The sequence below is a fragment of the Bufo gargarizans genome, chromosome 6 (assembly GCF_014858855.1).
Source record: "Bufo gargarizans isolate SCDJY-AF-19 chromosome 6, ASM1485885v1, whole genome shotgun sequence".
Classification (NCBI taxonomy): Eukaryota; Metazoa; Chordata; class Amphibia; order Anura; family Bufonidae; genus Bufo; species Bufo gargarizans.
Window position 1 is genome coordinate 73,985,029 of NC_058085.1, and position 13,015 is coordinate 73,998,043.

The 13,015-nt window shown below is 40.5% G+C and overlaps 1 protein-coding gene across 1 annotated transcript in view; it reads left to right on the forward strand.

Annotated features, from left to right (window-relative positions):
* The window catches only part of CDH22 (cadherin 22), a 157,879-nt gene that overhangs the window by 92,008 nt on the left and 52,856 nt on the right, over positions 1-13,015 (forward strand). The window contains exons 2-3 of the mRNA XM_044297318.1: positions 6,680-6,974; positions 7,053-7,172. Of these exons, the coding sequence (XP_044153253.1) occupies positions 6,680-6,974; positions 7,053-7,172 (415 nt within the window). The remainder of the gene's footprint in view (positions 1-6,679; positions 6,975-7,052; positions 7,173-13,015) is intronic.

Here is a 13,015-nt window from a genome sequence, read left to right on the forward strand (position 1 = left end):
ATCAAGAGAAGAAGGGCATGAAAAGAGGTGGGCCAGAGCCTCTAGGAGTAGTTTCAACGCCCCCCCCCCCTGCTCCTAGGGGCTAATTAGCATAATATAAAAGTTAGTTTTTCTCAATAACAGGGGCGGGCAGTGAAATGGCACTAATATAGTTATGTTCAGCTGACATTGGCACATTGCTAATGTCAGACAGCTTAATACCCATTTTTCAGGTGACAGAAACTCTTCAAGGCTAAAATTAATTGTCACTAATGGGTTAAAAATGCAGTTGTGTCCCCTGAGTTGTGTGCCAACAAGATTTACTGCAGACACATTTTAAAAATCAGTAATATGTAGAGGATATGGGCAGCACTTCTGTAGGTGTGGGATTTAATTTGATGTTGCACTGATCGAATGTGAGTAGTGGTGGTGCTCAACATAAAAAACAAGTGGTATTTGTAACAAAGGAGAGAAAAGAAAAAAGAATGCGGCACTCGCCAAAAATACTCTTTGCAGCTTTATTCAAATAAAAAGGTCAGCGTGATGCAGGCAAAACACAGCTGTGCCTTCTAGCTGTGTTTTGTCCGCATGACACTGACCTTTTTATGTGAATAAAGCTGCAAAGAGTATTTTTTGGTAAGTGCCGCATTCTTTTTTCTTTTCTCTCCTTTGTTGCACATAATAAAAATCTATAATAAAAAGGTAACATTTTTGGGAGGCTTCTTCCAATTTTAATGTGACTGTAAGGAGGTTAAACAGCTTCCATTATTCTGGGAAGGCGTTCTACAAGATACGATCAGGGCTGTGTATGGACCAGTTGGCTTCTTCCATGTCGAAGTCACTCAATCATGCCTTGGAACAAAAAAAGGCCTCAAAACTCTTCCCAAAAAGTTTACAAATTGCTGAAAAGTCTTGGTACGCTGAAGCATCAAGATTTCCCTTCACTGGACCTAAGAGGCCTAAGCTAACCCCTGAAACACAACCCCATAGTATTATCCCTCTTTCACTTAATCTTATGACTGGCACAGTGCAGTCAGATAGGTAATGTCCTCCTGGTATTCACCAAACCCAGAGTCATCCCTCAGACTGACAGATAGAGAAGTGTGATTCATCACTCCACAGAACATGTTACCACTGCACCAGAGTCCATTAGTGGTGTGCTTTACACCACTCCATCTAACACTTGGCATCGTGCTTAGCTCGGTCATGGAAACCTATGCCTTAAAAATCTTGTGGCAGTTTTTGTGCTGATGTTATTGCCAGAAAAGTTTTGGACTCTGCAGTTATTGAGTCAGTAGAGCATTGGTAACTTATGTATCTTATGTAGGAGGGAAGACATTTCATGAGTTGATTTCTTATAATGGTAGCATCCTCGTGTAGTACCATCTAGTCTCGAGCTTTTGAGAATGAGCCATTTTTTTCACAAACGTTAGTAAAGGCAGACTGCATGACTAGGGGCTGGAGTTTATACACCTGTGCTAATGGAATGAATGAATAAAACACCTGAATTTGATGATTAAGTTGTGTGTCCCAATAAATCATCAGTAAAAAGCAAAGATTTCTTTAAAGGCGATAGATGCATGCAGATTACAGGTGTATGTTGGAATCAATGGGAATTTGGCTATCAGCAGACCCCAGGATACCGCTTCTAGTCAATGAATTAATTTGTAAGCCTAGCGTATTATTACAATATTCTCATACTTATGACGTTTTGGATTGCGTGAAAAATCTAATAATCCTGGGAGTAATACAAGGTGTAAAATTACAAATGTGCCCTAATCCACAGTGCTGAATCGGGAAATTAACCCCTTAAGGACTCTATTTCAACTTAAGGACTTGGCCATTTCTTGCAAATCTGACCAGTGTCCCTTTAAGTGCTGATAACTTTAAAACGCTTTGACTTATCCAGGCCATTCTGAGATAGTTTTTTTTTATCACATATTGTACTTCATGACACTAGTAAAAAATACCAAATTTACCAAGATTTGGTAAAAAATTGTTTCAATTTCTCTACTTCTATAATACATAGTAATACCTCCAAAAATAGTTATTACTTTACATTCCCCATATGTCTACTTCATGTTTGGATCAATTTGGGAATGATATTTTATTTTTGGGGGATGTTATTACAAGGCTTAGAAGATTAGAAGAAAATCTTGACATTTTTCATAAATTTTCAAAAACCCACTTTTTAGGGACCAGTTCAGGTCTGAAGTCACTTTGGGAGGCTTACATAATAGAAGCCACCCAAAAATGACCCCATTCTAGAAACTAAACCCCTCAAGGTATTCAAAACTGATATTACAAACTTTGTTAACCCTTTAGGTGTTGCACAAGAGTTATTGGCAAATGGAGATGAAATTTGAGAATTTCAATTTTTGGGCAAATTTTCCATTTTAATCCATTTTTTCCAGTAACAAAGCAAGGGTTAACAGCCAAACAAAATGCTATATTTATTGCCCCGATTCTTTAGTTTGCAGAAACACCCCATATGTGCCCGTAAACTATTGTACGGGCACACAGTAGGACGTAGAGGGAAAGGTGCGCCATATTTGTTTTTGGAAGGCAGATTTTGCTAGACAGTTTTTTTTTTTTACACCATGTCCCATTTGAAGCCTCCCTGATGCACCCCTAGAATAGAAACTCCATAAAAGTGACCCCATCTAAGAAACTACACCCCTCAAGGTATTCAAGATTACACAAGATTTAATGGAAAATAGAGATACAATTTCAAAATTTAACTTTTTGGGCAGATTTTCCATTTTAATATTTTTTTTTCCAGTTACAAAGCAAGGATTAACAGCCAAACAAAACTCATCATTTATGGCCCTGATTCTGTCGTTTACAGAAACACCCCATATGTGGTCGTAAACTGCTGTACGGGCACACGGCAGGGCGCAGAAGGAAAGGAATGCCATACGGTTTTTGGAAGGCAGATTTTGCTAGACTGTTTTTTTTGGACACCATGTCCCATTTAAAGCCCCCTGATGCACCCCTAGAGTAGAAACTCCCAAAAAGTGACCCCATTTTAGAAACTACAGGATAGGGTGGAAGTTTTGTTGGTACTAGCTTAGGTTACATATGATTTTTGGTTGCTCTATATTACACTTTTTGTGAGGCAAGGTAACAAGAAATAGCTTTTTTGGCACAGTTTTTTTGTTATTTACAACATTCATCTGACAGGTTAGCAGGTTAGATCATGTGGTATTTTTATAGAGCAGGTTGTCACTAATGCGGCAATACCTAATATGCATACAATTTTTTTATTTATGTAATTTTTACACAATGATTTCATTTTTTAAACAAAAAAATCATGTTTTAGTGTCTCCATAGACTGAAAGCCATAGTTTTTTCAGTTTTTGGGTGATTATCTTAGGTAGGGTCTCATTTTTTGTGGGATGAGATGACAGTTTGATTGGCACTATTTTGGGGTGCATATGACTTTTTGATCGCTTGCTATTACACTTTTTGTGACGCAAGATGACAAAAAATTGCTTTTTTTTACACCGTTTTTATTTTTATTTTTTTACAGTGTTCACCTGAGTAGTTAGGTTATGTGATATTTTTATAGAGCCGGTCGATACGGACACGGAGATGCCTAATATGTATACTTTTTATTTTATTTATGTAAGTTTTACACAATGATTTCATTTTTGAAACAAAAAAAATCATGTTTTAGTGTTTCCATAGTCTAAGAGCCATTGTTTTTACAGTTTTTGGGCTGTTATCTTGGGTAGGGTATGAGTTTTGCGGTATGCGATGACGGTTTGATTGGTACTATTTTGGCGTACATGCGACCTTTTTGATCACTTTTATTACCTTTTTTGGGAAGTAAGGTGGGAAAATGTTTAATTTTCTCATAGTTTTAATTTTTTTTTTTTATAACGTGCACCGTGCAGAAAAAGTAACATGACCGTTTTATAGATCAGGTCGTTACGGACGCGGCGATACCTAATATGTGTAGTGTATTTTTTATTTTTTTTTATTCAGTGATAAATGTGTTTTTTTATCTTAACTTTTTTCACTTTTTTTGCATTTTTTTGACCCAGACCCACTTGGTTCTTGAAGATCGAGTGGGTCTGATGTCTGTATAATACAGTACACTACACTATATAGTGTACTGTACTGTATTTTACTTACACTTTGTCTGAACAGATATATGCCTTTAGCACAGATCTGTTCAGCACTATGGACAGCAGGATGCCTGAGAAGGCGTCCTGGTGCCATGGGAACCTTCCATGTCTGCTCAGTTGTGGCCGCAACAGAGCAGACGAGGAAGGGTAAGGAGGGGTGCTCCCTCCCTCTGTGACCCCATCCTGTCTGGGGGCTGCAAAGGCACAGCAGCCCCCCGATGGGAGAGGGAGGGAGCTCCCGACTGTTAACTTTTGCTCTTCTATATCGCCGTCCGTACGGAACGCGGTATGGAAAGGGTTAAACGGCTGACATCGCATCACAGATGTCAGCCGTTTATACCAGAGTGTCAGCAATGTGCTGACACTCTGGTATACCACTGGACGCCAATAAATATTCAAGAGGAGGCGGGCAGGGGATCGCGATCCCGCCTGCCGCACCACCCGCCCGCCTCCGCGGGGATCAAACTTTAAAATGCCCCAAATAAAGTTTTTTTCACCCCCCTGCACCCCTGAATGATTGTATGCCGTCGGGAGGTGCAGGGGGGTGAAAAAAACTTTATTTGGGGCATTTTAGAGTTTGATCCCCGCGGTCAGGGACCGCGGGGATCAGAATCTGCAGAAAGCGCAGCAAACCGCAGGTCTGAATCGACCCGCGGTTTGTTGTGACAGGATGCCTGCTGAATGATTTCAGCAAGCATCCTGTTCCGATTAACCCCCACAGCTCCGCAATCTCGTTTTAAACTCATGACATACCGGTACGTCATGGGTCCTTAAGGACTCAGGAAACATGCCGTACCGGTACGTCATGCGTCCCTAAGGGGTTAATGAATGTGCTTTAAGATTCCTGTGGATTGCTTTGCTACTTTTGCACCCTTTTAGTAAGTATAGGTAAATGCCTACTCACTGTCTTGGCAGAGTTCTGACATGTTATGATGTCAGATAGGACTGGCATCACCCTGTTTCGCAGTGCAGTTGGTATTGGTGTCATTATTGTCAAGAACCCAAAGTGCTATAAAGGGGTTATCCCATAATTATTGTAAACAAAAAAAATCAGACATCATACAATACATGACGACCTCTTTCTAACAAAGCTAGAACCAGTTCTGTACCTCACATGGATCCAGAGATCTCCCCACTCGTTGCTCTGTCTGACTTATCTTAAGCTGGCAGCTCAAGGGGAGTGTCTTTTCTGCTGCAGTTAAGGGGGCGTTCCCATGTTCTCCCTATCACAGCTCAGAAGGCAGTTGAAGGATGAAACTGAGCATGTGCGACCTTCTCAGTGAGCAGGACAAAGAAATAAGAAAAAGAACAAACAGCAGGTGGCGCTATACAGATACATGTTATTGAATCAGTGGCTATGCTAAATTTTTAATTACATGCAATTACAAAAGTGTTCAGATCCAGGTGCTGGTTTGAAAACTGCAGATTATTTTTCGTGGTACAACCCTTTTAAGGATGAGACAAATTTGTCAAACAACATGCGACATTTGATAAATGTGGCACAAAGAACACCAATGCCGACTAGAGCAAAACGGACTCAGATATTCTCCTAATGGTAAATTCTCCCCCCACAATCTTTTTACCTTAAGGGAAAATTTGTCCCTCGGTAGCAGTCAGCACAAATGATAAGACATCCTATATAAAGGCAATTCAATGTCAGATTATTTCTGTTGTGAGGGGAATATGTTATTTAAAGGGTAATCATCATAAAAATAGTAGATGTAGAATTGGGATGACAGATTGACAGTTCTATTGTTAACTCAATAGGCCAAAATGAAGATGCCCACAGAAGAAAGTTGCACTCATTTGTGTGATGTGTGATGTTCTAATTGTATATAGACTGTGATAAATACAATTTGATGGAAGTGTCCCTTTAAAGGGGGAGCTTAATGTTTGATCCCACCCCCTTAACAGGCCATCCCATTACATTATTTTGGCCATTTATTTAGATAGTTATATACTTTGCACAGTTGAAACAAGACATATGATTATCTAGTTCAGTGGGCTATGTTGATCTGAAAAAAGCCAAAATCAACCCTTATGGGTCTGTGGAGTGCTGGCAGAGTCTACAGGCAAAATCTGCTGCTTTAGTAAGAGATTTAATTATACAAGCAGCTAACATGCCAAAATAAAAGGTTGAATTTAACTATTTAGATGCTGGAATTGCATGTATTTTCAGCTTCTGCCTTGAGATCCGTTCTCAGGAACACTGATTTCATATTATTGCATCTAAAATGACTATCTTTCTGTACAATCACCACTTCACGGTCCTGCTGTAAGACCCTGCTTCATCTACTGTCACTCACCTAAGACATTTTCTCGCTGTTTTCTTCATTTTCTTGCTCTCGCATTGTGATGGTAGTTCCTCTTTCACAGGTCACAGCCACTGAGACTTTGTTCGGTCTCCTAGGGAACTGAATGTTTTTTTTGTTATGTTCAGTCAAAAATGGATAGTTCATCTTTTTGCCCAAGTTAGATTTAATATTTTACTATATAAAATGTTGCCCAATTTTGTATTTCATATTAGTTCCTCTGATTCATACTAACATCCAATTTCATCTTCCCAGATTCATTCAGACTCGGATGAAGGAGATGGTTCCATTAAATACACGATATCTGGAGAGGGAGCTGGTTCCATCTTTATCATTGATGAACTGACAGGAGATATTCATGCCACCGAGCGTTTGGATCGGGAGTACAAGACCTTCTACACCCTCCGTGCCCAGGCCAGAGACAGACACACAGATAGACTACTTGAGCCGGAGTCTGAATTTATCATTAAAGTGCAGGACATTAATGATAGCGAACCACGGTTTCTTCAGGCCCCATACATTGGAAGTGTCCCTGAGCTATCTCCTGTTGGTAAGTCACATTACTTGGACAAGCTGAACCACAAATGGTGACTGGAACTACAAAGCTTGTTTCTGTCATACTTTATAGGAACATCTGTAATGGCAGTATCCGCATTCGATGCAGATGACCCAGCCTATGGAAGTAGTGCAAGAGTGGTGTATAGTGTCTTGGAGGGAGAGAAGCACTTCACTGTGGACAGCAAGACAGGTGAGGACTGTTCACATGTGTTCATCATCTAATAAGGGCCACCATGACTAGGATATTGGTAAGGAAAGCTTCTTTAATACAAGTGGGAATCTTATTAGTGAGGCCACCATGAGCAGCCACCATAACTCGTATAGAGAATTGGAACAAATGCAACAATTAAGAAGAGTTATAGTATAAATCCCTCACTCCACCATGGAGCTATCCTCAGTTCCTTCACATTTTCCTGATACAGTATTTTATCTGCACTCATTACCTTTTAAGAAACCCATTATTAAAGGGGTTGGACATTTTATAACTAATCCTAACAAAATGCATTCAGCCAGTCTTTTCAGTTCAGATAGTACTTAATTCATAAGATAGCTGCAGGTGGAGGGGCATGTGACCAAACAAGTCAAAGAAAGGGGAGCAGTTACATAGTAAAACCTAACTTTTAATGTATTCAAAAATACTCCCGTAACAGAGAGTTAAAATACCCCTTACAAACAAATAGACAAACAGGTGCAGGACCTAAATTAGTGTGCCATCTAGAACACAGTGTCAGACCAGACTAGGTGCATACAGCTCAGGGCATAGGGTCCCTAAATACAAGTCCCATGGAATGGTACCGGGACAGTAGGGACACTATATAAAAAACACGGAATGGTCTTACCAGTTTGGTTGAGAACCTCACTATTCACAAGGTATGAAGTGTTGGTTGAAAAAATGGTCACCCTATGGGCTTCTTGGTACCAGATGTCCAGGCAGTGGTGCAGGCATCCAATTCTTGGGTCAGTCGTAGCAGTGGGGAGGCCCTTCAAAAAAGAGATAAACTGTCCCTATAACACCATACTTGATCTATTCAGCCCTAGTGACCTAACACGGGGTCCGTGCCCCGCAAGGGGTGGCCCTGTCCGGAACCTCACCCTGATCAAGGATCCCTATCCAGCTCTCCGTAAAGTGTCCATAGGCTAAACTGAGTGTCCGATCGGGGTAATGGAGTGGTACATAAATAAATTGGCTACAATATGTTCGCGTGTCCCAATGCGTTTCATCAAATGAACATATCAGAAGGCTGCTTTATATACTAGAAAGGCCCCATGAATCGTCAGGGGACACGGGGCTTAATATTGAGCAAATCCTAGTTGTCTATCTGCTAAGGGGGGGGGGGGGCACTTATGGCACAGCCCCACAGTATAAAGCAAGATAGAATACTACTACAGTGAGATGTATGGCATTGTCCAACAATATCACAATACTCTCGGAAAAGCGTGTAGCAGATGTCCAGGGTCGTGGGCACTGGTATTCACAGTGCTCCACTAGCAAAGGTAAGTCTGGCATGTGACCAAACACATCAATCAGCCTCCTCTATTGAAACACTAGACTCCCGATCTCCAGGACCGGACAATTGAGATGGCATAAACAGTTTGTTTCAATAAACAGGGCTGAACAACATGTTTTGCCACTTTTCCCACCATATGCAGCCATTTTATGGAATATAAGCAAATAAATACAAGACAGCACTACTCACTAGTCCTTTCAGCTATTCCATTTGGAGGCGGTGCCCACAGTATTGAGTCCAGGCCTCTGGGTCTCCTCAAATAATTGCAATGTTGTAGAAAACTGCGGCACTCCAATGATGTAGCAATACTTCACATTTTATTCACACCGAATATTGCGACTTTTCGACCTTATAGGTCTATATCAAGCTCATACAAACATACCAATAGTGAACATATATAAACACAAAACACCTAAAATTGGCTAATATTAGCTCCCCCTTTAATTTATAGTAAAAATAACTTTTTGTCACGGCTGATGTTGCAGATAGCTGGAACTTATAAATAAACATCCGACTGGCTTGATCCCAAACTAAGGAGTATATGGGTGAGCCCTATAAAACCCTAAGAGCTCTCCCTGACTGCTATGCCCATGTAAGGGTCTGAATGGTAGACGATTGCATGCCCACGTACCTAAGACTGTGTGACACCTAAAGACCCTATAATAGTGAGGGGACATGACCACCGGCTCCCTGCACTTAATACGGACGGAGTCAGGGTCACCTAGAATCAAGCCAGCAAGGAAACACAAATAAAGAAAAATACTTATCTTAGCAAACAGCAGCAGCAGCCTCCAGCAGTGAACACCTCATCCAGGAAGTAGTATAAACCGTAAAGTGAGGCAGTATGGGAGGGAATATAAAGGGAGACAATTAGTCTAAATAGGTGACACCTAGGAGAAGGAAAAGTGAAACCAAAACAAAGAACGTCATGCAAGAGGTAGAGAAGAACATCTGCCAGACCTTCTCACAGAACTGGCGGTGACACTTATCTATCTTTGTCAACCACATTACTATATAGTCTTATATCAAACCATTATTCAGATCCATTGTTCCATTTCTTACCTATGACTCAGGCCACAGGATACATCCATAGGGGCGTTGTATATTCCATTAGTTCATGCCGTATGTACCACACATGGCGTGTCTGGCGTCCCCGTGTTCCCATCGCACATGTGCCGCTACATCACCAGTAACGTCTATCGTATTGGATAGCCGCCATCATCTTGAGTGGTCCTTCACCAGTTCTGCCCATCTCAGTCATCTTTTGATCACATAAATCAATCATTATTTGAAGATTTTCACTCTCTAAATGTAGGTATCCCCTATAAGAGGCATACATATTTTTTGCTTATATAAAAAATAGTAACAGTGCCATTCACTATCCTCGACAGGTCGCGGGCTCCCAAATCCCTCATTCCCCAGTAGGGTCGAAATTTAGACCCATGTCCCAACCTAAGGGCACATCCATGTAATCATCCATTCTCTACACATATACATGCACACGTGGAGACAGACAAACTGATGTATCACCCATCTTTTATATATATATATATATATATATATATACAGATAAATGAATAAAGAAAAATAACTGTTGGGGCTTATTTATTCAGAGAACATATCATTCACTCTGGGCTTCACTAGTGTCTCTATTCCGTTATTCATATCTCATTTAGGCTGGTTACCTTATGCCAGTTATTCTCTCCCGGTCATAGGGATCCGCCCATATATTAAATCAAGGTTAATTCCTTCTGAGTGACCTCTAACTCCTTTTCTAAGGAGGGAATGTATATTCCTCCTTCCCTTTTAGGGTATAGGTCATCATCAGATTTTGTAACTCCACTGCCTGCACTTTATTTCACTCTGCTCACATGCATCCTTCTCATTAGGCATCTAATATCTTGTTATGCCCCCATTTCCATCATTTTAACCTCCTGTGCACCAAAAGGTGTAACATCAGGTCCATATAACTTCCCCACCGGAGATGAGCGGTGTGCTCGCCCAACCATCCCCTCTCGGTGTGCCCAACACTGCCACCATTTCATCATTACTCATCTTTGATGATTCCCTCAGTACATAGCTTCAAATAAGGTCCAATGTAAAGAACACACAATCCTTCCTGCATGGATGTTATTCCCTCTGCCTGTACTGTACATAGAGATACCTGTAATAAAAAGATATAAAAGACAAAGAATATTAGAAATAAATAAAAACAAACACGGCTTATTGCCGGGCACTTATACTTCAATGTATTGCACACATCTACATGGTTAAAAGAGAGAACCCACTTTAAATTCTCTATTTAAGCCCCTTGGTTCCATTGTATCCAATTCAAATATCTATCTCAGTTTTTTCAACAATTTCTCTTTATCTCCTCCTCTCCGCAATGGCGGAATACCATCAATGATTCTAAATCTCAACTGTCAGATATTATGTCTATACCTTACAAAATCTTCTGGTACCAGCAATTGGATCTCCTCCCTATCTTCTGGTTCCTGCCTTTTAGATAATAATTTCCAGATTGTGTACCTATGTTGATTTATCCAAATCTTGCAGGGCTGTGTGGTCTAAAGTAGGCCACACGGGCACTGCAAGATATGGATAACATATTGTGAATTACAGGTGCAAAAATCCTTAATTCTATTTTTCTCTCCAGTTCTTGGGTGACTGAAGGAGTCCCCCTTGATTAGGTTGCCGTAATTGCAGCAGCCCAGCAAGGGTAACATCCCTTCTTGCCCTCCTGTCTCTCCTTCACTTCCATGTCTGTTTTTACCCCTTAATCACCTAAGTTCTTGGCCCTTTTATACGACATCAGTGGAGGTAGCTGGAATTCCTCCACTTGTGGGAATGACTGAGACAGAATATGCCAATTCTGTCTCAATATTCCAGTTATCTTTCCACTTCCTCCCGTTCTTTCCCATAATTTGCAATCGATTGTCTACCATTTCTTCATCTGAAACTATCCGGTTAGTTCGCAAAGACTGGCTATATGGTAGAGACTCTATCATCCTTCTTGGATGTGCACTATCAAATTGCAATAAATTATTGCGGTCTGTAGATTTTATAAACAGGTCAGTCTCCAATTTCCCATTTTAACATACACCGTGTCTACAAACTGTAGGGACTCCCGAGAGAACACTTTAGCAAATTTCAACTGAACATGTATCTCATGTTCATGGAAAATATGTAGATCAGCTATTGACCCCTTCCAAATCAAAAAAACATCATCTATATACCTCAACCACCCTCTTGCTGATGCATAGAAGGTGGTTGGTTATATATACTGTTCCTCAAGGTGTGACATATAAATATTTGCATATGTCGGGGCCACATTCGAAACCATTGCGGTACCCTGACATTGCTCATAGAAGGCCTCCTCAAGAAGGAAATAGTTGTAAGTAGCACTTCCAACAGAGACAGTAAGAACTAGAGTTCCTCACTAAAATCTGATTTCTCTAAAGCCCATTTCATTGTTTCTAGGCCCAAGTCATGGTCTATGCTGGTGTAGAGACTGGTGACATCACAGATGTCTAATGAGAAGGATGCATGTGAGCAGAGTGAAATGAAGTGAGGGCAGTGGAGTTACAAAATCTGATTATGACCTATACCCTAAAAGGGAAAGAGAAATATAAATCCCCTCCTTAGAAAAGGAGTTAGAGGTCACTAAGAAGAAATGAACCTTGATTTATTATATGGGCGGATCCCTATGACCGGGAGAGAATAACTGGCATAAGGTAACCGGCCTAAATGAGATATGAATAACGGAATAGAGACACTAGTGAAGCCCGGAGTGAATGATATGTTCTCTCAATAAATAAGCCCTGACAGTTATTATTATTATTATTATTATTTTTTATTCATTTATCTGTATATGTATGTGTGTATATATATATATATATATATGTATATAAATATATATATATATATATATATATATATATAGATATATATATATAGATAGGTGATACATCTGTTTGTCTGTCTCCACGTGTGTAAGTATATGAATGATTACATGGATGCACCCTTAGGTTGGGACATGGGTCTAGATTTCGACCCTGCTGGGGAATGAGGGATGTGGGAGTCGGCGACCCGTTGAGGTTAGTGAATGGCACTGTTACTATTTTTTATATAAACAAAAAATATGTATGCCTCTTACAGGGGATACCTACATTTAGAGAGTGGAAATCTTCAAATAATGATTGATTTATGTGATCAAAAGATGCCCGATTGTAAGAAAAATAATGCAGTGATAATTAACTGTTGAAAAGCGCATCGCACAGTACCGCTATGCATGAGGTCTATGTCGGTCATGTGGTGGATCAAGAGGATGCACGTGACCGAGAAGGGCGGAACTGGTGAAGGACCGCTCGAGATAAGGACGACTGTCCAATACAATGGACATCACTGGTAACGTAGCGGCACATGCGCGGTGGGAACGCGGGGACCCCACACATGCCATGTGTGGTACATACAGCATGAACTAATGGAATATACAACGCCCCCCATGGATGTATCCTGCGGCCAT